Source organism: Pan paniscus, chromosome 5 (assembly GCF_029289425.2).
Source record: "Pan paniscus chromosome 5, NHGRI_mPanPan1-v2.0_pri, whole genome shotgun sequence".
Taxonomy (NCBI): domain Eukaryota; kingdom Metazoa; phylum Chordata; class Mammalia; order Primates; family Hominidae; genus Pan; species Pan paniscus.
In genome coordinates, this window is record NC_073254.2 from 90,749,487 (window position 1) to 90,774,789 (window position 25,303).

Here is a 25,303-nt window from a genome sequence, read left to right on the forward strand (position 1 = left end):
AGGCCCATGAGCTAGCTGCCTGTTTTTGTAAATAAGGTTTTATTAGAACCCAGCCATGTACATTCAGTTATGAATGTTCTGTGGTCGCTTTGGAGAGCTATGAAGGGACAGTTGAGTGATTGAAACATAGACCAACTGTCCCACAAAGCCTAAAACATTTACTTTCTGGGCCTTTAAGGAAAAGTTTGCCAACCCCTGGGATAAATAACTGTTTCTTTAGGTGAACTAACAGTACAGAATTGGCTTGCATTTGGGACCTTGTACAAAAATATACAAGGACTGTGTGAGACATTCTTGCAGTAGGAGGCACATAGGAACTGAGAGCAACCAAAGATATAGCATGTTTTCCAAACTAGATTTCTTCCTTGGGTGACTCCATGGAATTTAAAAATTCACTTTGTAGTGTACTTGGATTGCCTTTTAAAAAGTATAAAAAGTGATCTTACGTTAATAATTAGGAAGGTTCTAGTAAGTTCTTCTACCCTAATGTTTTATTTTTATATCTTTGAAAAACACTATGTACCAAACATACCAACTTTGGCTTCTTATAATTTTTAAAAAATGTATACTTCTTAGAGATAAGTTCTGAAAGGATTTCTTATTGTAAACAGAAATGAGACTCTCAATGCATTTGAATTATTTATATAAAATACATTAAATATAAATTAAGATTTCACAGATACATGTTATTTTGGAAAATTCACAGCAACATACAATTTAACCAGATGTTAGTATTGTATTCAACTCCAGAAGATTGTATACTTAACATAGTTAACTTTCGCAAACTCAGTATTTGTAAAACCATCGTAGTATTCTACATAGGAATACCTTGTTTTATTGCATGTTGCTTTATTTGCACTGTACAGATATTACTTTTTTTTTTTTTTTTTTTTTTTAACATATTGAATGTTGTGGCAACCCTATGCAAAGCAAGTCTGTTGGAGCCATATTTTCCAACAACACATGTTTACTTTGGGTCTCCATGTCACACTTTGGTAGTTCTTGGAATATTTCAAACTTTTTTATTAGTAGTATATCTTTATGGTGATCTGTCATCAGTGATCTTTAATGTTACTGTTGTAATTGTTTCAGGGCACTGGGAACTGCACCAGTGTAAGGTGGCAAATGTTATAACAAAATTATAACATAAATGCATGTTTTTAATTAATTTATAAAAGTTTGCATTCTGACTACACTGATCAGCTTTTCCCTTTCTTTTCCTCTGCACTCCGTATTCTGTGATACAACATTAACACCTACAGTAACTTCTAAGTGTTCTAGTAAAAGAAAGAGTCTCACCTTGCTCATTTTAAATCAAAAAGCGATAATAGAAAGGATTAAGCTAGTGAGGAAGGCATGTGGAAAGCAAAAATAGGCTGAAAGCTAGGTCTGTTGCACCAAATAGTCAAGTTGTGAATGCAAAGGAAAAATTCTTGAAGGAAATTAAAAAGTGCTACTCTAGTAAACACATGAATAATAAAAAAGCAAAACAGCCTTTTTGCTGATATGGAGAAAGTTGGAGTGGTTTGGATAGAAGTTCAAACCAGCCACAACATTTCCTTAAGCCAAAGCCTAATCCTTAACAAAGCTTTAACTCTCTTCAATTCTGTGAAGGCTGAGAGTGATGAGGAAGCCTCAGATGAAAAGTTTGAAGCTAGCATAGGTTGAGTCATGAGTTTGTGTTTTTGTTTTGTCTGTTGTTTTGACAGGTTCTCACTGTGTCACCCAGGCTGGAATGCAGTGGGACAGTCAACTCACTGCAGCCTCTCTGTCCTGGGCTCAAGCGATCGTTCTGCCTCAGCCTCCTGAGTAGCTGGAACTACACATGCACACTACCATGCCCAGCTAATTTTTTTTTTTGTTTTCGTAAAGATGGGCTTGCTATATTGCCCAGGCTGTTCTTCAACTCCCAGGCTTAAGTAATCCTCCTGCCTTACCCTCTCAAAGTGCTAGAATTACACATATGAGCCACTGTTCCCAGCCTGGTTCATGAAGTTTAAGAAAAGAAGCCATCTGCAGAACATAAAAATGAAGGTGAAAGAGCAAGTTATCCAGAAGATGTAACTAAGATAATTGATGAAGGTGACTACACTAAACAACACATTTTCAGTGGAGACTAAACAGCCTTCTGTTGGAAGAAGATGCCATCGAGGACATTCATACTGGAGAAGTGAAGTCAATGCCTGGCTTCAACGCTTCAAGACAGGCTGACTTTCTTGTTAGGAAAATGCAGCTGGTGACTTTAAGTTGAAGCTAATGTTTATTTACTATTTTGAAAATCCTACGGCCCTTAAGAATTAAGCTACATCTATTCTGCCTGTGCTGTCTAAGTGGAACAACAGAGCCTGGGTGACAGCACATCTGTTTACAGCATGGTTTACTGAATACATTAAGTCCACCGTTGAGACCTGCTGCTCAGAAAGAAATAATTTTTTTCAAAGTATTACTGTTCATTGACAATGCTCCTAGTAACCCAAGAGCTCTGATGGAGATATACAAACATGTTGTTTCATGCCTGTCAATACAACATCTGTTCTGCAGCCCATGGATAAAGGAGTAGTTTTACTTTCAAGTGTGTTTTTTTTTTTTGACAGGGTCTCACTCCATTGCCCAGGCTGGAATGCAGTGGTCCGATCATAGTTCACTGCAGCCCTGACTTTCCAGGCTCAGGTGATCCTTCCACCTCAGCGTCCTGAGTATTTGGGACTACAGGCACACCACTACCACACCCAGCTGATTTTTGTATTTTTTTGTAGAGATGGAATTTTGCCATGTTGCCAGGCTGGTCTTGAGCTCCTCGGCTCAAGCGATCAGTCCACCTGGGCCTCCCGAAGTGCTGGGATTACAGGCAAGAGCCATTTTGCCCAGCCAGAAAACTCGTCTTTATAAACAGTGTCCAATTATTCCTCTTAATAAATGGAATGTTTAGATTTTCTGTCCAGCTTGCGTCCCTGGCCCACTGTGAGTGCTTTCATAATGCCCCAATTCTTTTCATATCCACCATATAGAGCCTCACTTAATGTCTTTGATAGGTTCTTAGAAACCACGACTTTAAGCAAAATGACATATAATGAAACCGGTTTTACCCTAGGCTAGTTGATATAAACAAAAGTTAAGTTCCTATGGCATATTTCTGGTCACAAATATATGACATTTCTAAATAAAGACCCATAACATGTCTAATACCAAAGTTTGAAATAAATGTGAGTATATACATACATTTAAGGAAGACTAGTAAAAACAAGTGAGATAATTATTTACCCAACTTTTAGTGAATCTATGAGTGATAGTCATAGTGGTGGTGGGTCAAATCAAGGAATAAATGTTTGTAAAGCAAAAATTGTATTGAGCACCTCCTACCATCATGAAGTTGAAAAACAACAAATATAATGGGCTTCCTGAGCACTTTCTTACCACATCATTTATTTATTGTGCATTTGTATGATTGTATACTTGACAAATTTTTATTTTACAATAATTTGTATTTATTCATTCACTTTTCTTTTTTTATTTATTTTTTATTTATTTTTATTTTTATTTTATTATTATTTTACTTTTAAGTTTTAGGGCACATGTGCACAACGTGCAGGTTTGTTACATATGTATACATGTGCCATGTTGGTGTGCTGCACCCATTAACTCATCATTTAGCATTAGGTATATCTCCTAAAGCTATCCCTCTCCCCTCCCCCCACCCCACAACAGTCCCCAGAGTGTGATGTTCCCCTTCCTGTGACCATGTGTTCTCATTGTTCAATTCCCACCTATGAGTGAGAATATGCAGTGTTTGGTTTTTTGTTCTTGCGATAGTTTACTGAGAATGATGATTTCCAATTTCATCCATGTCCCTACAAAGGACATGAACTCATCATTTTTTATGGCTGCATAGTATTCCATGGTGTATATGCACCACATTTTCTTAACCCAGTCTATCATTGTTGGACATTTGGGTTGGTTCCAAGTCTTTGCTATTGTGAATAGTGCCACAATAAACATACATGTGCATGTGTCTTTATAGCAGCATGATTTATAATCCTTTGGGTAGATACCCAGTAATGGGATGGCTGGGTCAAATGGTATTTCTAGTTCTAGATCCCTGAGGAATCGCCACACTGACTTCCACAATGGTTGAACTAGTTTACATTCCCACCAACAGTGTAAAAGTGTTCCTATTTCTCCACATCCTCTCCAGCACCTGTTGTTTCCTGACTTTTTAATGATTGCCATTCTAACTGGTGTGAGATGGTATCTCATTGTGGTTTTGATTTGCATTTCTCCGATCGCCAGTGATAATGAGCATTTTTTCATGTGTTTTTTGGCTGCATAGATGTCTTCTTTTGAGAAGTGTCTGTTCCTGTCCTTTGCCCACTTTTTGATGGGGTTGTTTGTTTTTTTCTTGTAAATTTGTTTGAGTTCATTATAGATTCTGGTTATTAGCCCTTTGTCAGATGAATAGGTTGCAAAAATTTTCTCCCATTTTGTAGGTTGCCTGTTCACTGTGATGGTAGTTTCTTTTGCTGTGCAGAAGCTCTTTAATTTAATTAGATCCCATTTGTCAATTTTGGCTTTTGTTGCCATTGCTCTTGGTGTTTTAGACATGAAGTCCTTGCCCATGCCTATGTCCTGAATGGTAATGCCTAGGTTTTCTTCCAGGGCTTTTATGGTTTTAGGTTTAATGTTTAAGTCTTTAATCCATCTTGAATTAATTTTTGTATAAGGTGTAAGGAAGGGATCCAGTTTCAGCTTTCTACATATGGCTAGCCAGTTTTCCCAGCACCATTTATTAAATAGGGAATCCTTTCCCCATTGCTTGTTTTTCTCAGGTTTGTCAAAGATCAGATAGTTGTAGATAGGCAGCGTTATTTCTGAGGGCTCTGTTCTGTTCCATTGATCTATATCTCTGTTTTGGTACCAGTACCATTCTGTTTTGGTTACTGTAGCCTTGTAGTATAGTTTGAAGTCAGGTAGCGTGATGCCTCCAGCTTTGTTCTTTTGGCTTAGGATTGACTTGGCGATGTGGGCTCTTTTTTGGTTCCATATGAACTTTAAAGTAGTTTTTTCCAATTCTGTGAAGAAAGTCATTGGTAGCTTGATGGGGATGGCATTGAATCTATAAATTACCTTGGGCAGTATGGCCATTTTCATGATATTGACTCTTCCTACCCATGAGCATGGAATGTTCTTCCATTTGTTTGTATCCTCTTTTATTTCACTGAGCAGTGGTTTGTAGTTCTCCTTGAAGAGGTCCTTCACATCCCTTGTAAGTTGGATTCCCAGGTATTTTATTCTCTTTGAAGCAATTGTGCATGGGAGTTCACTCATGATTTGGCTCTCTGTTTGTCTATTATTGGTGTATAAGAATGCTTGTGATTTTTGTACATTGATTTTGTATCCTGAGACTTTGCTGAAGTTGCCTATCAGCTTAAGGAGATTTTGGGCTGAGACAATGGGGTTTTCTAGATATACAATCATGTCGTCTGCAAACAGGGACAATTTGACTTCCTCTTTTCCTAATTGAATACCCTTTATTTCCTTCTCCTGCCTAATTGCCCTGGCCAGAACTTCCAACACTATGTTGAATAGGAGTGGTGAGAGAGGGCATCCCTGTCTTGTGCCCGTTTTCAAAGGGAATGCTTCCAGTTTTTGCCCATTGAGTATGATATTGGCTGTGGGTTTGTCATAGATAGCTCTTATTATTTTGAGATACGTCCCACCAATACCTAATTTATTGAGAGTTTTTAGCATGAAGGGTTGTTGAATTTTGTCAAAAGCCTTTTCTGCATCTATTGAGATAATCATGTGGTTTTTGTCTTTGGTTCTGTTTATATGCTGGATTACATTTATTGATTTGTGTATATTGAACCAGCCTTGCATCCCAGGGATGAAGCCCACTTGATCATGGTGGTTAAGCTTTTTGATGTGCTGCTGGATTCGGTTTGCCAGTATTTTATTGAGGATTTTTGCATCAATGTCCATCAAGGAGATTGGTCTAAAATTCTCTTTTTTGGTTGTGTCTCTGCCCAGCTTTGGTATCAGGATGATGCTGGCCTCATAAAATGAGTTAGGGAGGATTCCCTCTTTTTCTATTGATTGGAATAGTTTCGGAAGGAATTGTACCAGTTCCTCCTTGTACCTCTGGTAGAATTTGGCTGTGAATCCATCTGGTCCTGGACTCTTTTTGGTTGGTAAGCTATTGATTATTGCCACAATTTCAGAGCCTGTTATTGGTCTATTCAGAGAGTCAACTTCTTCCTGGTTTAGTCTTGGGAGGGTGTATGTGTCGAGGAATTTATCAATTTCTTCTAGATTATCTAGTTTATTGGCGTAGAGGTGTTTGTCGTATTCTCCGATGGTAGTTTGTATTTCTGTGGGATCGGTGGTGATATCCCCTTTATTGTTTTTTATTGCGTCTATTTGATTCTTCTCTCTTTTCTTCTTGATTAGTCTTGCTAGTGGTGTATCAATTTTGTTGATCTTTTCAAAAAACCAGCTCCTGGATTCATTGATTTTTTGAAGGGTTTTTGTGTCTCTATTTCCTTCAGTTCTGCTCTGATTTTAGTTATTTCTTGCCCTCTGCTAGCTTTTGAATGTGTTTGCTCTTGCTTTTCTAGTTCTTTTAATTGTGATATTACGATGTCACTTTTGGATCTTTCCTGCTTTCTCTTGTGGGCATTTAGTGCTATAAATTTCCCTCTACACACTGCTTTGAATGTGTCCCAGAGATTCTGGTATGTTGTGTCTTTGTTCTCGTTCGTTTCAAAGAACATCTTTATTTCTGCCCTCATTTCATTATGTACCCAGTAGTCATTCAGGAGCAGGTTGTTCAGTTTCCATGAAGCTGAGCGGTTTTGAGTGAGTTTTTTTATCCTGAGTTCTAGTTTGATTGCACTGTGGTCTGAGAGACAGTTCGTTATAATTTCTGATCTTTTACATTTGCTGAGGAGAGCTTTACTTCCAAGTATGTGGTCAATTTTGGAATAGGTGTGGTGTGGTGCTGAAAAAAATGTATATTCTGTTGATTTGGGGTGGAGAGGTCTGTAGATGTCTATTAGGTCCGCTTGGTGCAGAGCTGAGTTCTATTCCTGGGTATCCTTGTTAACTTTCTGTCTCGTTGATCTGTCTAATGTTGACAGTGGGGTGTTAAAGTCTCCCATTATTATTGTGTGGGAGTCTAAGTCTTTTTGTAGGTCACTGAGGACTTGCTTTATGAATCTGGGTGCTCCTTTATTGGGTGCATATATATTTAGGATAGTTAGCTCTTCTTGTTGAATTGATCCCTTTACCATTATGTAATGGCCTTCTTTGTCTCTTTTGATCTTTGTTGGTTTGAAGTCTGTTTTATCAGAGACTAGGATTGCAACCCCTGCCTTTTTTTGTTTTCCATTTGCTTGGTAGATCTTCCTCCATCCCTTTATATTGAGCCTATGTGTGTCTCTGCATGTGAGATGGTTTCCTGAATACAGCACACTGATGGGTCTTGACTCTTTATCCATTTTGCCAGTCTGTGTCTTTTAATTGGAGCATTTAGCCCATTTACATTTAAAGTTAATATTGTTATGTGTTAATTTGATCCTGTCATTGTGATGTTAGCTGGTTATTTTGCTCGTTATTTGATGCAGTTTCTTCCTAGCCTTGAAGGTCTTTACAATTTGGCATGTTTTTGCAGTGGCTGGTACCGGTTGTTCCTTTCCATGTTTAGTGCTTCCTTCAGGAGCTCTCTTAGGGCAGGCCTGGTGGTGAGAAAATCTCTCAGCATTTGCTTGTCTGTAAAGGATTTTATTTCTCCTTCACTTATGAAGCTTAGTTTGGCTGGATATGAAATTCTGGCTTGAAAATTCTTTTAAGAATGTTGAATATTGGCCCCCACTCTCTTCTGGCTTGTAGAGTTTCTCCCGAGAGATCCGCTGTTAGTCTGATGGGCATCCCTTTGTGGGTAACCCAACCTTTCTCTCTGGCTGCCCTTAACATTTTTTCCTTCATTTCAACTTTGGTGAATCTGACAATTATGTGTCTTGGAGTTGCTCTTCTCGAGGAGTATCTTTGTGGCGTTCTCTGTATTTCCTGCATCTGAATGTTGGCTTTCCTTGCTAGATTGGGGAAGTTCTCCTGGATAATATCCTGCAGAGTGTTTTCGACCTTGGTTCCATTCTCCCCGTCACTTTCAGGTAGATCAATCAGACGTAGATTTCGTCTTTTCACATAGTCCCATATTTCTTGGAGACTTTGTTCGTTTCTTTTTATTCTTTTTTCTCTAAACTTCCCTTCTCGCTTCATTTCATTCATTTCGTCTTCCATCACTGATACCCTTTCTTCCAGTTGATCGCATTGGCTCCTGAGGTTTCTGCATTCTTCATGTAGTTCTTGAGCCTTGGCTTTCAGCTCCATGAACTCCTTTAAGCACTTCTCTGTATTGGTTATTCTATTTCTACATTCGTCTGAATTTTTTTCAAAGTTTTCAACTTCTTTGCCTTTGGTTTGAATTTCCTCTTGTTGCTCGGAGTAGTTTGATCATCTGAAGCCTTTTTCTCTCAACTTGTCAAAGTCATTCTCTGTCCACCATTGTTCCATTGCTGATGAGGAGCTGCGTTCCTTTGGAGGACGAGAGGTGCTCTGCTTTTTAGAGTTTCCAGTTTTTCTGCTCTGTTTTTTCCCCATCTTTGTGGTTTTATCTACTTTTGGTCTTTGATGATGGTGATGTACAGATGGGTTTTTGGTGTGGATGTCCCTTCTGTTTGTTAGTTTTCCTTCTAACAGACAGGACCCTCAGCTGCAGGTCTGTTGGAGTTTGCTGGAGGTCCACTCCAGACCCTGTTTGCCTGGGTACCAGCAGCGGTGGCTACAGGACAGCGGATTTTCGTGAACCATGAATGCTGCTGCCTGATCGTTCCTCTGGAAGTTTTGTCTCAGAGGAGTACCCGGCCGTGTGAGGTGACAGTCTGCCCGTACTGGGGGGTGCCTCCCAGTTAGGCTGCTCAGAGGTCAGGGGTCAGGGACCCACTTGAGGAAGCAGTCTGCCCATTCTCAGATCTCCAGCTGTGTGCTGGGAGCACCACTGTTCTCTTCAAAGCTGTCAGACAGGGATGTTTAAGTCTGCAGAGGTTACTGCTGTCTTTTTGTTTGTCTGTGCTCTGCCCCCAGAGATGGAGCCTACAGAGGCAGGCAGGCCTCCTTGAGCTGTGGTGGGCTCCACCCAGTTGGAGCTTCCAGGCTGCTTTGTTTACCTAGGCAAGCCTGGGCAATGGGGGGTGCCCCTCCCCCAGCCTCCCTGCCGCCTTGCAGTTTGGTCTCAGACTGCTGTGCTAGCAATCAGCAAGACTCCGGGGGCGTAGGACCCTCCGAGCCACGTGTGGAATATAATCTCCTGGTGCGCCGTTTTTCAAGCCCGTCGGAAAAGCGCGGTATTGGGGTGGCAGTGACCCGATTTTCCAGGTGCTGTCTGTCACCCCTTTCTTTGACTAGGAAAGGGAACTCCCTGACCCTTTGCGCTTCCCGAGTGAGGCAATGCCTCTCCCTGCTTCCGCTCGCCCACGGTGTGCTGCACCCACTGTCCTGTGCCCACTGTCTGGTACTCCCTAGTGAGATGAACCCGGTACCTCAGATGGAAATGCAGAAATCACCCGTCTTCTGCATCGCTCACGCTGGGAGCTGTAGACCAGAGCTGTTCCTATTCGGCCATCTTGGCTCCAAAGAACTATTCATTCACTTTTCAACCTGCTTACTCCAGGTTAGGGTTGCTGGTGGCTGGAGCTGTCCCGTCTGCTCAGGGCACAAGCTGGGAACCAACCTTGGACAGGGCACTGTTCTATTGCAGGATGCACTTACATACACCCACATTCACTCATACTGGGCCATTTATACATGTGAAATAACCTGATGTGCATATCTTGGGGATATGAGATGAAGCTTGAGTACCCATAGAAAACCCAAGTAGGTAGGGGAAAATTTGGAAAGTCTACACAGACAGTGGCTCGGGTAGAAATAAATTTTTTGTTTCATCAGTGTTGTAAGAAAACAACATTATTCTGGGACGTGTTGTGTGGTCTGTCATCCCTTTCTATTACCTGTTGCCTCAACTGTCATTTTAAAAGGCTTTTTAAAAAATTTTTATGAATGGTTATTGACTGAAACTGTATTGTATTACCGCCCAGGTAACTTTTCTTTTGACTAGAATGATCCCCTTAACTTGGGGGATCCACAGAGATACTATATTTCAGTGTAATTGGGTTTTTTTCTGTAATTATGTGTGTTTTATGCATTGAAAAGAATTATCAGAAAGGAGTCTTCAGGCTTTACCTGAGTTCCAGAGGAGCTCATGTCACTAAAGAGGTTAAGAACCCCTTTAAGAATTTCCGTTTCAGTGGAATATGATGAGTGGCAAGAGAAGTTATCGATGTCACGTAACTCTAAACACTCAATCCCAGTATAAACTACTCACTCTATTAACAGGTAAGATGAGTCCAGACAACTTCAAGAATTTAAAGAAGACTAACGTTGGCTTTATCATCTTGACTTTTCCATTTCTCAACTTTGCAAGGATAAAATTGGCCACTGTTCTTCTAATACATGTGGAATCCTATATGATGTGCCCAGAGACAGCATATATAGTGGAAAAGAACATAGATATTGGAATCACAAGTGCTTAATCTTTCCAAGTTGCTGTTTCTTCATCTATGATATGGAACTAATAATATGCACATTCGTGGGGTATGGGAGGAATTAAAGGACCCAAAGTATGTACAGCATATATAGTATAGGATGTCTGGCTCAGTGTGGGTACTTGCATAGATGTTAATTTCTTATACCAAAAACCCCAAATGAACCTGAATTGAATTTAAAGTGTGGTGATGCATTGATAGTGGTGGTGGTGATGTAGGAATTAAGAATTGTCATTTACTTTTCTTTCTAGAATTAGTTTGGATGAGTTTTGTTCAGTGAGAAAATTTCCTGAAAGAGGTAGACTTCTTTAAGAGAAAGAAAAGTAGTTTACAGAATGTAGTTGCAGAAATAATGTGAAAGAGAGCACAGATTGAGGAGTAGGAAAATTAAATTTAGAGTCCCAACTTTGTGGAGTGGAGCGAATAAAGGGAAGTGTACATATCACTGAATTCATGCTTTTCCTTAAGTTATCTGTTTTCAGAGCAGTGGAATTTTTCATCAGAGATAAATATGAAAAGAAGAAATACTACGATAAAAATGCCATAGCTATTACAAATGTAAGTAAAACCTTCATCTCTCATCAATTGTTTGTTGACTAGATCTCAAACTTTTAACATGCAATACAGCTTAATTTATTTATTGTGAAAACATACTAGTTGTATATATTTACATTTGAATATTGGAACTTTTTTGGTTATATAATGTTGAGCTCTTGCAGAGCAGAAGTCTTGATTTAGAAAGGAGCATATTCTAAATCTAATAACCACTTACATGGCATTTAATTAAGTTAATTTTTGAAATTTGCAAAAAAGCTAGAACCACTAATTGAAAATGGTGGGAGAGAAATTTTTTCCCCTAGATTCTAGAAATGTATGAAAAAGAAAAAAGGCAAATATGTCTTCCTCTAAGGGCTTTCTTTGGTTGGTCCATTGAGAAATGAAACCAGTAGCCCAGGAATATATTAAAAGATGGCATTTACATTTGTTATTAGCAAGCATTTTGATACTCCTAATAGTTAAGTCTTTACAGTAGTAATCAAATACCATCAGGTACCCATAACAACATTTCAGTCAATGACAGACTGTATATACAACGTTGGTCCTATAAGTTTATAATCCCTTATTTTTACTGTACTCTATGTTTAGATATATCTGCGTACACAGATACTTACCATTGTGTTAGAATTGCCTACAGTATTCACTATAGTAACATGCAGTACAGGTTTGTAGCCTGGGAGTAATAGATGTTACCATATTACCTAAGTATGTAGTAGGTTGTACCATCTAGGTTTGTATGAGCGCACTCGATTATGTTTGCACGATGATGCTGTCATGTAATGATATGTTTCTCAGAATGTATCCCAATTGTTAAATGACACAGGACTGTTATGTTTTATCAGCTGTTTCTTTTTAGTTTTTTAAAAATTTTCTCATCCAAGTTAATTATAGTCTAAGGCTAATTGCCTTTATTGTTGAAATCATTTTTGGACTTTGATTGCTAGATTGATAAGCTATAAACCAGTTAATCTTTTGGTGAAGTCATCTGTCAAGCAATTTAGATACTATGGAAATAGATTCATCTCATTTTTCATACAAACTGGTTTCCTATTTGGCCCATATGGAGAAGCAATATATTAAAAATTCAGTAAAATCCTAATAAAGTTAGGATATTTTAATATGCTATCTTTGGCCATAAAAAAATCTTGTTAAAAAAGTTTTTAAGTATCAGCTCAATATGGTAGCTCATGCCTGTAATCCCAGCACTTTGGGAGGCCAAGGTGGTAGGATCATTTGAACCCAGGAGTTCAAGACCAGGCTGCTGGGCAACATAGTGAGACCCTATCTCTTTTTATTAAAAAAAATTTTTATTTTTTTTCCGACTGGGCATGGTGGCTTACGCCTGTAATCCCAGCACTTTGGGAGGCTGAGTCAGGTGGATTTGAGACCAGCCTGGCCAACATGGTGAAACCCCGTCTCTACTAAAAATACAAAAATTAGCTGGGCCCAGTGGTGCATGCCTGTAATCCCAGCCACTTGGGAGGCTGAGGCAGAATTGCTTGCATCCAGGAGGCAGAGGTTTCAGTGAGCTGAGATTGAGCCACTGCACTCCAGTCTGGGCAACAGAGTAAGATTCTGTGTCAAAAAAAAAAAAAATTAAGTTTTCAAGTATCATTAGTGTGTATTTTAGAGCAAAGATATCCTTGTGTGTAGCATTGGAGCTGCATTTACAGTGGATGTGAGGAAATCTGTTGAAGGGTTGATTAAAAATTGACAGTATTGAGAATATTTATAATGTCTATAAAATTAAGGCCGCTGTAAGCATTGATGGGGGAAAGGACTAACTTAAAAGTGTAATGTATTTTCATATGAAATGTTAAGAAATCATTTTAGTTTATTTTAGGGAACATACTGTTTCATATTAAACACTTTAAAAATATAATTTTAAAAATTATATTTGTATTATGTTTCTTTTCTTAGCAATAATTAGGAAATTATTTTTACATGGTAATGTGTAAGATGGTTTTATTTTGGGATGGTAGCTGTTACTGAGTTGGGTTTTTTTCCCCCTTCAAGGTGTAATAATGGTATGCTTAGTTGTAAAAATTCCTTCATTTATAAGATACATGGTAGAATAAAATACTTGGAGATTAAATGTTATGATACCTAACACTTTCAAGTGGTTTGGTGAAACCTAGCAGCTTTGTGTGTTTGTGTCTGTAGAGAGAGAACAAATATGGCTAATGTTAGTATTTGACTAATATTAGTGATGTTTATAGAGGTATTCACTCTACAGTTCCTTCCTTTTTTTTTTGTAGGCTTGAGAGTAAAAATTTTAAGGTAAAAGTCTGTTTACTTCAGTATATACTCCTGAGTTTATAGTACTATTGAAATAAAAATGCAGAAAGATTTACAAAAGTCACAATAAACCCAAGGGAAAATGTATTCCACTTATTCCAATATAAGCAAAATAATAATAAATAAGTTTATATTGTAGCAGATTTAAAGGATTTTTTCCTCTTTCATGGTGATCAGTGAGCAAGTAACTAATCTTATGTATTACTGAGAATTACATATTTCTGTTCAGTGTTTCATCTTCAGTAATAGATTGAGCACTCATCCAAATAAATTTGGATCACTTATTATGCTCACAATCTCCTAGGATACTAAAACAAAGAGGACATGACTGTTAGAGACATTTATCACAGTGGAGATAGGAACAGATTTAAAAAAATATAAGTACCTTATATCTAAGGTATTCCAGGAGTACTAGAGTACTTAAGGGGTATCCACAGAAGGACATTTATCATTTCTTCTTTTTCTTTTTCTTTTTTTTTTGAGACAGAGTCTCGCTCTGTTGCCAGACTGGAGTGCAGTGGTGAATCTTGGCTCACTGCAACCTCTGCCTCGCGGGTTCAAGCAATTCTTCTGCTTCAGCCTCCCGAGTAGCTGGGACTACAGGCGTGCTACCACGCCCAGCTAATTTTTGTATTTTTAGTAGAGACGGGGTTTTGCCATGTTGGCCAGGATGGTCTCGATCTCTTGACCTCGTGATCTGCCCACCTCGACCTCTCAAAGTGCTGGGATTACCGGTGTGAGCCACCACACCCTGCTGACGTTTATCATTTCTTTGTGTTGGGAACATTCAGTATCATCTAGCTTTTTGAAAATATACACTAAATTATTGTTAGCCGTACTTACCCTATAATACTACAGAACACTAAATCGTACTCCTCCTATCTAGCTGTACTGTCACATCTGTTAAAAATTTCTCCCCATCCTTTCCTCTCCCTTACCCTTTAATGTCCATAGTTCTTCCCTCTACTTGCATGAGTTCAGTTTTTCTTAGCTCACACAGAAGAATGAGAACACGTGGCATTTATCCTTCTGTGCCTGACTTATTTTACTTAGCATAATGGCCCCCAGGGTTATCCATGTTGCTGTGAATGGTAGGATTTCATTCTTTTTATGGCTGAATAGTATTCCATTGTGTATATATATCACACTTTAAAAATCTGTTCATCTATTGATGGAAATTTAGGTTAATTCTGTATCTTGGCTATTGTGAATAGAGCTGCAGTAAACATGGGGGTTCAGGTATCTCTTTGATATGCTAATTTCCTTTTCTTTAGATAAATGCCCTGTAGTGGGATTGCTGGCTTATATGGTAATTCTGTTTTTAATTTTTTGAGAAACCTCCATATTATCCATAGTGGCTGTACTAATTTACATTCCCACCAACAGTATCTAAGAGTTTTGTTTTCTCTGTATCCTCTCCAGTATCTATCATCTTTTTGATAATAAACCATTCTAACTGTGGTAAGATATCTTATTGTGGTTTTGATTTGCTGAGCCCACTGTCTGGCACTCCCTAGTGAGATGAACCCTGTACCTCAGATGGAAATGCAGAAATCACCCGTCTTCTGCATCGCTCACGCAGGGAGCTGTAGACCGGAGCTGTTCCTATTTGGCCATCTTGGCTCCTCCTGCATTTCTCTGATGATTATTGATTTGACCTTTTTTATGTACTTGTTGGCCATTTTTGTGTCTTTTGAGAAATGTCTATTCAGATCTTTTGCTTATTTTTTTATTATTATTTTTTGCTGTCGAGTTGTTCGAGTTCCTTGTATATTATGGATGCTAGTTTCTTGTCAAATGAGTAGTTTGTTAATATTTACTCTTATTTTACAGATTGTCTCTTCACTCTGTTAATTGTCTCCTTTGCCATGCAGAAGCTTTTTAGTTTGATATAGTCCCATTTTTCTATTTTTGGTTTTGTTGCCTGTGCTTTTGAAGTTTTATTCATAAGATCTTTGCCTAGACCAGTGTTTCCTATGTTTTCTTCTACAAATTTTATAGTTTTGGGTCTCCTATTTAAGTCTTCATTATTACGTTTTTTTTTTTTTGAGATGGAGTCCCCCTGTTTCACCCAGGCTAGAGTGTAATGGTGCAATCTCAGCTCCCTGCAACCTCCGCCTCCTGGGTTCAAGTGATTCTCCTGCCTCAGTCTCCCGAGTAGCTGGCATTACAGGTGCGTGCCACCATGCCTGGCTAACTTTGTATTTTTGTTAGAGATGGGGTTTTGCCACGTTGCCCAGGCTGGTCTCGAACTCCTGGCCTCAAGTGATCCCCCTGCCTCGGGCTCCCAAAGTGCTGGGATTACAGGCATGAGCCACCACACCCAGCTAAGTCTTTAATCTGTTTTTAATAATTTTTCATTTTTGTGGGTGTATAGTAGGTGTATATATTTATAGGAGACATGAGATGTTTTAATACAGGCATGGAATGTGTAAAAATCACATAATGTAAAATGGGATATCTACCCCCTCAAGTGTTATCCTTTGTGTTACAAACACAAAGGATATTATGTTGAATATTTTGTTGAATAAGATTGGTGAAAGTGGGTATCCTTGTCTTTTTTCTGTTCTTAGAAGAGAAGTTTTCAGCTTTTCCCCATTCATTATGATGTTAGCTGTGGGTTTGTCATATATGACCTTTATTATGTTGAGGTATGTTCCTTTATGCCTAATTTGTTGAGAATGTTTATCATGAAGAGATGTTGAATTTTATGAAATTCTTTTTCTGTATCTGTTGAAAAGATGATAAAGTTTTTGTCTTTCATTCTGTTGATGTGATGTATCACATTTATTGATTTGTATATGTTAAACCATTTATGCATGCTTGGGATAAATCCCAGTTGATCATGAGCAGATTGGGCATGTGCAATGGATGTCATAGGACCCAGATGAGTTAACCCTCAAGCCCCTGGTTGGGTCATGTGGGCGGTGGTGGCTGTGGCTATGTGGGAGGGTTCTTGGGTCCCCAGGTGAAGGATGCTAACAACAGTGTCAGTCTGAGTACGTCGGTTGTCAGGCCCCTGGGCAGTCCATGCTGGTTTTGGTGGCAGCAGCTCTGAGTAGGCCTGTTCTCAGGCATCCAGGAGGACTTTCCAGATATATATGGTGGCCATGTGGTACCTCTAACCAAGCCCTTCCTTGGGTCTCTGGGCTGGGTGTGTGGGCACTGACAGTGATAGGGACAAGCCATTCCTCAGTCGTGTCCACTGCACAGGCAGTGTGTGTGGATGGTGGCCAACTGGGCCAGTCACTTCTCAGGTCCCTGGGCAGCGTGTGCAGGCATTTGCATTGGTGTCCCAGGCAATGTATGTGGATACACAATGGCTCTGCTCTTGGAAGGGGCAGGGTCACTGTCTGTGGTGGCAGCCCCAGGCAGGCGGTTCTCAGGTCTGGAGAGCACATGCTTCAGCTCCTTATATCCTGGAGCAGACTCCCTGATGTGCAAGACTGCCTCTTCTCCAGGGTGTAGGCTTCTGCAGGACTCAGGTGCCAGGGACTTGGCTGCACTGCCGAGTCTAGCTGGTGTTCTGATGATGAGGCCTTCCGGGAAGATGTCAAGTGATGTTGGGAGGGAGATCCCACAGATGTCAAGATGCTGGGATTATTGGGCTTCAGGGCTGGATGTAGTCTAGTGTTGGCGGTACTGTCAAAATGGCACTGTGCAGCAGCAGCTTGGTCCCAGTGGGTGGGTGAGATCCAGTATGAATTCTCTCTGAGATAGTTCAGTTGTGTGGACTCCAGGCAGCTCCTTATACTAGACTCAGGGCCTGTGAGGGCTGAAGGACTCTTCTGTAGCTAAGATTGCAGGGGCTGTGGTGGGAATGTGGACTGTTAAGGATTTTTGCTTACCTTGCCACCATGATGGGGAGTCCTTCCTGGCTTCTAGCCTATCTTGGCTAGCTGCATGGCTTCCCTCTTGATGCTGCCATTTCGAGTTTCCCTGCCTCTGAGCTTCCTTGTCACTTACTTACTGATTCCTACTGTTCTCCCCTAGTGCTCTATTCAATGTGTTGAATACAGCATGTTGAATAGAACTGCCCTTGTGAGGGATCCAGGGTGTGCTCCATTTGAGAATGTATTGCCTGATGATCTGAGGTGGAGCTGAAGCAGTGATGCTAGTGCTGGGGAGTGGCTACAAACACAGATCAACATTGGCAGAGAGGTTTGACTGCACAGAGACCATAGTAAATCAGTTGCTTGCAGACTCATATCAAAACCCTATCATTGAGTAGTAAGTGACAATTAAGCTGCATCTGGTGGCAGGCTTTATAGTGGCAAGTGAGTTGATGTACTTCAACTGTACAGCTGCATCTGGTGGCAGGCTTTAAGTCAGAATCTGACATTTGCTTTAGCCCACATATGGCCCGCTCATTATTTGATTTACCACAGTCCTGCCCACAATCACAGGGTTGGTGTTATACAGAGTGTGTATACCAGGGGGTGGAAATTTTAGTGGCTGTCAGAATTCTGCCTACTATGGTCATATAGAATGAGTCTACCTCCCTTGTTCTGCCTGATTTCATTGAGTGATGGGAAATTTGACAACACTTTGCAGAAGTTTGTCCTGTTGGCCAGGCATGGTGGCTCATGTCTGTCATCCCAGCACTTTAGGAGGCTGAAGCAGGGGGATCGCTTGAGTCCAGGAGTTTGAGACCAGTTTGGGTAACATGGCAAGACCCTGTCTCTACAAAAAATAATAATGAAAAATTAGCTGGATGTGGTAGAGTGCGCCTGTAGTTTCAGTTACTCAGGAGGCTGAGGTGAGAGAATTGCTTGAGCCCAGGAGGTTGAGGCTTCAGTGAGCTGTGATCACACCGCTGTACTACAACCTGGGCAACAGACTTAAGACCCTGTTTCAAAAAAGAAAAAGAGAAATCTGTCCTGTCTGTCCTCCTTCCCTTGCTCACTTACCAGTAGTGAATCACAGTGGGAAGCAAAGTATTTTAAGTGAGTTTAAGAGATACAAGAGGACTTAGGTAGATGAGGCTGAACTGCCACATAATTTGCTCTTTTCCTCCAGTAGCTTTTCTCTTTCCCCTTGCGCCATGCTGTCTCTGTGTCTCTTCAGCTAGTGAGTTGAGATTAGCGTAAAAGAGCAGGGTCTCTACTTGGTTTTCTTTGTTACTTCTTTTCATTACAGTTTGCTTCCTCTTCTGTGAAATAGGGATGTTATAGTGTCTGAATTTCATAGTATTGCTGCAAGAATTAAGATGAAGTATACTCTATTCTTATTAGGGTGCCTAGCACATAACCACTTGCAATATAAGCTATTGTGATGGCAGGAAATGACTGTAAGCAGGTAGATAAGAAAAATGAATACTCAAACTTAATTATAAGAGTTTATATCATTGGAGAAATCTTGGCTTGAGTTCTGTTTCATTAATTGCTCTACACTTTAATCAGCCCTTTAATTATAGGACACCCCAATAGAGCATGTAAAGGACTTAAAATTTTTTTAAGTTTTCCAGAATTCTACATATTTCTTATTGACTTGGCCACAGATTTTAAAGTTAAAATATTAAATATTAAGATTTAGGCTTCTTCTACACACTTGGTAGCTATGGTTACTTGGTTAAGTTTTCAATGTCTTTTAATCCTCCTATGGATGAGTTTCATTGATGTTGTGTTTTGTATGGGTTATATACTAATTTAGTAAATGTTTATGTTTTCAGCTTTTTAAATCCAAGATATGCCATGGAGTGCAAAATTGGAAATCATATATTTAAAATGATTTCTAGACTTCTGAAAAACTTGAGCTTCATGGTATACTAAAAGCTCATGAGACAGCCATTTGAGAATTGCTGTGATAAAATTTCTACTTAGAAAACACATCCAGGAATTTCTGAAATGAGATTGGAGGAATCCATTGCCAATAATTAATCTGTAAGATGTTTTTCAGTGACTGTATCTTTTTCACTGCTTTGGACCACCAGATTTAATTTTCATAGCATTATTCTGTTTAAAAGGGTGGTAGTAGCAAATATTTCAAAAAATTCATCAAGAAAATTTTAAACATTATGCTTTATGGCCTTCAATTACTTCATACCTTTTCAAAGGGTGTTTGTTCACCTTATTCTAGGTGGGAGTTGGGAACTTGTTTTACGTGGTCAGTTTTTCTTTTGCATGAGGTAAGTTTATACAATTGTAGTGTTCTGGGAGTTTTTTCACATATCGGTTACTTTGATGGTGGCCTAGAGAAGAACGTCTGAGCTTAAGAATAATTGAAGGAAAGACTGTTAAACTCATTTTATTTCTGAAGAAAACTCATTTTATTTCTGAAGAATGTCTTTACTGGATTTCTACTGCGTATTATCTCATGGATAGACGGGGTGGGTGGGAGTTCGGAAGGACATTTAAGTATGACTACTGCATTCACTGACACCACCAATTTCCAGCAAAATTTTCTAAGGTCAGAGTCCTATGCTCTACATGTATAAAAGTACTAGGAGCCAGTGAAATGGAATTAATATCTGTTACAAAATAAATTCTAAATTTGAAAGTAAATATGGATAACTTCTATGGGATTTCAGTAAAGTATGTTAGCAAGCCAATGAACTTTCAAAGAACAATTACTGAGATTGAGCCTCCTTTTGGTTCTCCTTCTGAGATGCTTCCTTCCTCCTCTTTTCCTGTAACAGTTGAAAATATTTATTGAGACCTGTTGAATGTCAGGTGCTAAAGATGGTGAACAGAATAGAAATAATATCTGCCACAGATAACTTTAGTTGAACAAAGAATACTGATAAGTAACTAGATTTTTATAAGACAACATGGGATAAAACTTACATATGACGCCTAGCTTCCCAGCCTACATTTTTCTCCCATGCTGGATGCTTCCTGCCCTCAAACATTGGACTCCAAGTTCTTTAGTTTTGGAACTTGAATTGGCTCTCCTTGCTCTTCAGCTTGCAGACAGCCTATTTTGGGACCTTGTGATCATGAAGACAGATGCCTTCTTGGTCCTCCCCTGGAATTTCTAGCCCTACTATGGATGTTGCTGTTTGCTCTGTTTCTCTGAGTGAGGGCTTTATTGTTCTTTGGATTTGAAGAGAGGCCAACAACCTCCACTGACCCAGATGGCCAACATGGAAATATACATATGTGGAGCCAAGATGGCTGAATAGGAACAGCTCCGGTCTACAGCTCCCAGCCTGAGCGATGGAGAAGACAGGTGATTTCTGCATTTCCATCTGAGCTTTGAAGAGAGTAGTCGTTCTCCCAGCACGCAGCTGGAGATCTGAGAACAGGCAGACTGCCTCCTCAAGTGGGTCCCTGACCCTCGAGCAGCCTAACTGGGAGGCATCCCCCAGTAGGGGCAGACTGACACCTCACACGACTGGGTACTCCTCTGAGACAAAACTTCCAGAGGAACAATCAGGCAGCAGCATTTGCGGTTCATGAAAATCCGCTGTTCTACAGCCACCGCTGTCCTGTAGCCACCGCTGCTAATACCCAGGCAAACAGGGTCTGGAGTGGACCTCTAGCAAACTCCAACAGACCTGCAGCTGAGGGTCCTGTCTGTTAGAAGGAAAACTAACAAACAGAAAGGACATCCACACCAGAAACCCATCTGTACGTCACCATCATCAAAGACCAAAAGTAGATGAAACCACAAAGATGGGGAAAAAACAGAGCAGAAAAACTGGAAACTCTAAAAAGCAGAGCGCCTCTCCTCCTCCAAAGGAACGCAGTTCCTCACCAGCAACGGAACAATGGTGGACAGAGAATGACTTTGACGAGTTGAGAGAAGAAGGCTTCAGACGAACAAACTACTCCGAGCTACGGGAGGAAACTCAAACAAATGGCAAAGAAGTTAAAAACTTTGAAAAAAAATTAGATGAATGTATAACTAGAATAACCAATGCAGAGAAGTGCTTAAAGGAGCTGATGGAGCTGAAAGCCAAGGCTCAAGAACTACATGAAGAATGCAGAAGCCTCAGGAGCCAATGCGATCAACTGGAAGAAAGGGTATCAGTGATGGAAGATGAAATGAATGAAATGAAGCGAGAAGGGAAGTTTAGAGAAAAAAGAATAAAAAGAAACGAACAAAGTCTCCAAGAAATATGGGACTATGTGAAAAGACCAAATCTATGCCTGATTGGTGTACCTGAAAGTGACGGGGAGAGTGGAACCAAGTTGGAAAACACTCTGCAGGATATTATCCAGGAGAACTTCCCCAATCTAGCAAGGCGGGCCAACATTCAGATTCAGGAAATACAGAGAACGCCACAAAGATACTCCTCGAGAAGAACAACTCCAAGACACATAATTGTCAGATTCACCAAAGTTGAAATGAAGGAAAAAATGTTAAGGGCAGCCAGAGAGAAAGGTCGGGTTACCCACAAAGGGAAGCCCATCAGACTAACAGCGGATCTGTCGGCAGAAACTCTACAAGCCAGAAGAGAGTGGGGGCCAATATTCAGCATTCTTAAAGAAAAGAATTTTCAAGCCAGAATTTCATATCCAGCCAAACTAAGCTTCATAAGTGAAGGAGAAATAAAATCCTTTACAGACAAGCAAATGCTGAGAGATTTTCTCACCACCAGGCCTGCCCTAAGAGAGCTCCTGAAGGAAGCACTAAACATGGAAAGGAACAACCGGTACCAGCCACTGCAAAAACATGCCAAATTGTAAAGACCTTCAAGGCTAGGAAGAAACTGCATCAACGAACAAGCAAAATAACCGGCTAACATCATAATGACAGGATCAAATTAACACATAACAATATTAACTTTAAATGTAAATGGGCTAAATGCTCCAATTAAAAGACACAGACTGGCAAAATGGATAAAGAGTCAAGACCCATCAGTGTGCTGTATTCAGGAAACCCATCTCACATACAGAGACACACATAGGCTCAACATAAAGGGATGGAGGAAGATCTACCAAGCAAATAGAAAACAAAAAAAGGCAGGGGTTGCAATCCCAGTCTCTGATAAAACAGACTTCAAACCAACAAAGATCAAAAGAGACAAAGAAGGCCATTACATAATGGTAAAGGGATCAATTCAACAAGAAGAGCTAACTATCCTAAATATATATGCACCCAATAAAGGAGCACCCAGATTCATAAAGCAAGTCCTGAGTGACCTACAAAAAGACTTAGACTCCCACACAATAATAATGGGAGACTTTAACACCCCACTGTCAACATTAGACAGATCAACGAGACAGAAAGTTAACAAGGATACCCAGGAATAGAACTCAGCTCTGCACCAAGGGGACCTAATAGACATCTACAGACTTCTCCACCCCAAATCAACAGAATATACATTTTTTTCAGCACCACACCACACCTATTCCCAAATTGACCACATAGTTGGAAGTAAAGGTCTCCTCAGCAAATGTAAAAGATCAGAAATTATAACGAACTGTCTCTCAGACCACAGTGCAATCAAACTAGAACTCAGGATTAAGAAACTCACTCGAAACCGCTCAACTACATGGAAACTGAACAACCTGCTCCTGAATGACTACTGGGTACATAACGAAATGAAGGCAGAAATAAAGATGTTCTTTGAAACGAACGAGAACAAAGACACAACATACCAGAATCTCTGAGACACATTCAAAGCAGTGTGTAGAGGGAAATTTATAGCACTAAATGCCCACAAGAGAAAGCAGGAAAGATCCAAAAGTGACTCCTAATATCACAATTAAAAGAACTAGAAAAGCAAGAGCAAACACATTCAAAAGCTAGAAGGCAAGAAATAACTAAAATCAGAGCAGAACTGAAGGAAATAGAGACACAAAAACCCTTCAAAAAATCAATGAATCCAGGAGCTGGTTTTTTGAAAGGATCAACAAAATTGATAGACCGCTAGCAGGACTAATCAAGAAGAAAAGAGAGAAGAATCAAATAGACACAATAAAAAATGATAAAGGGGATATCACCACCGATCCCACAGAAATACAAACTACCATCAGAGAATACGACAAACACCTCTACACCAATAAACTAGATAATCTAGAAGAAATTGATAAATTCCTCGACACATACACCCTCCCAAGAGTAAACCAGGAAGAAGTTGACTCTCTGAATAGACCAATAACAGGCTCTGAAATTGTGGCAATAATCAATAGCTTACCAACCAAAAAGAGTTCAGGACCAGATGGATTCACAGCCGAATTCTACCAGAGGTACAAGGAGGAGCTGGTACCATTCCTTCTGAAATGATTCCAATCAATAGAAAAAGAGGGAATCCTCCCTAACTCATTTTATGAGGCCAGCATCATCCTGATAGCAAAGCCTGACAGAGACACAACCAAAAAAGAGAATTTTAGACCAATCTCCTTGATGAACATTGATGCAAAAATCCTCAATAAAATACTGGCAAACCGAATCCAGCAGCACATCAAAAAGCTTAACCACCATGATCAAGTGGGCTTCATCCCTGGGATGCAAGGCTGGTTCAATATACACAAATCAATAAATGTAATCCAGCATATAAACAGAACCAAAGACAAAAACCACATGATTATCTCAATAGATGCAGAAAAATCCTTTGACAAAATTCAACAGCCCTTCATGCTAAAAACTCTCAATAAATTAGGTATTGGTGGGACGTATCTCAAAATAATAAGAGCTATCTATGACAAACCCACAGCCAATATCATACTCAATGGGCAAAAACTGGAAGCATTCCCTTTGAAAACGGGCACAAGACAGGGATGCCCTCTCTCACCACTCCTATTCAACATAGTGTTGGAAGTTCTGGCCAGGGCAATTAGGCAGGAGAAGGAAATAAAGGGTATTCAATTAGGAAAAGAGGAAGTCAAATTGTCCCTGTTTGCAGACGACATGATTGTATATCTAGAAAACCCCATTGTCTCAGCCCAAAATCTCCTTAAGCTGATAGGCAACTTCAGCAAAGTCTCAGGATACAAAATCAATGTACAAAAATCACAAGCATTCTTATACACCAATAATAGACAAACAGAGAGCCAAATCATGAGTGAACTCCCATGCACAATTGCTTCAAAGAGAATAAAATACCTGGGAATCCAACTTACAAGGGACGTGAAGGACCTCTTCAAGGAGAACTACAAACCACTGCTCAGTGAAATAAAAGAGGATACAAACAAATGGAAGAACATTCCATGCTCATGGGTAGGAAGAGTCAATATCATGAAAATGGCCATACTGCCCAAGGTAATTTATAGATTCAATGCCATCCCCATCAAGCTACCAATGACTTTCTTCACAGAATTGGAAAAAACTACTTTAAAGTTCATATGGAACCAAAAAAGAGCCCACATCGCCAAGTCAATCCTAAGCCAAAAGAACAAAGCTGGAGGCATCACGCTACCTGACTTCAAACTATACTACAAGGCTACAGTAACGAAAACAGCATGGTACTGGTACCAAAACAGAGATCTAGATCAATGGAGCAGAACAGAGCCCTCAGAAATAATGCCGCATATCTACAGCTATCTGATCTTTGACAAACCTGACAAAAGGAGCAATGGGGAAACGATTCCCTTTTTAATAAATGATGCTGGGAAAACTGGCTAGCCATATGTAGAAAGCTGAAACTGGATCCCTTCCTTACACCTTATACAAAAATTAATTGAAGATGGATTAAAGACTTACATGTTAGACCTAAAACCATAAAAGCCCTAGAAGAAAACCTAGGCAATACCATTCAGGACATAGGCATGGGCAAGGACTTCATGTCTAAAACACCAAGAGCAATGGCAACAAAAGCCAAAATTGACAAATGGGATCTAATTAAACTAAAGAGCTTCTGCACAGCAAAAGAAACTACCATCACAGTGAACAGGCAACCTACA

At 39.8% G+C, this 25,303-nt stretch overlaps 1 protein-coding gene across 6 annotated transcripts in view; it reads left to right on the forward strand.

The window, feature by feature from the left end:
• Positions 1-25,303, forward strand: part of SMAP1 (small ArfGAP 1) — a 193,518-nt gene that overhangs the window by 94,544 nt on the left and 73,671 nt on the right. For all 6 annotated transcript variants that reach the window (XM_034962322.3, XM_034962326.3, XM_034962330.3 and 3 more), the window contains exon 4: positions 11,138-11,213. In XM_034962322.3, the coding sequence (XP_034818213.1) occupies positions 11,138-11,213 (76 nt within the window). The remainder of the gene's footprint in view (positions 1-11,137; positions 11,214-25,303) is intronic.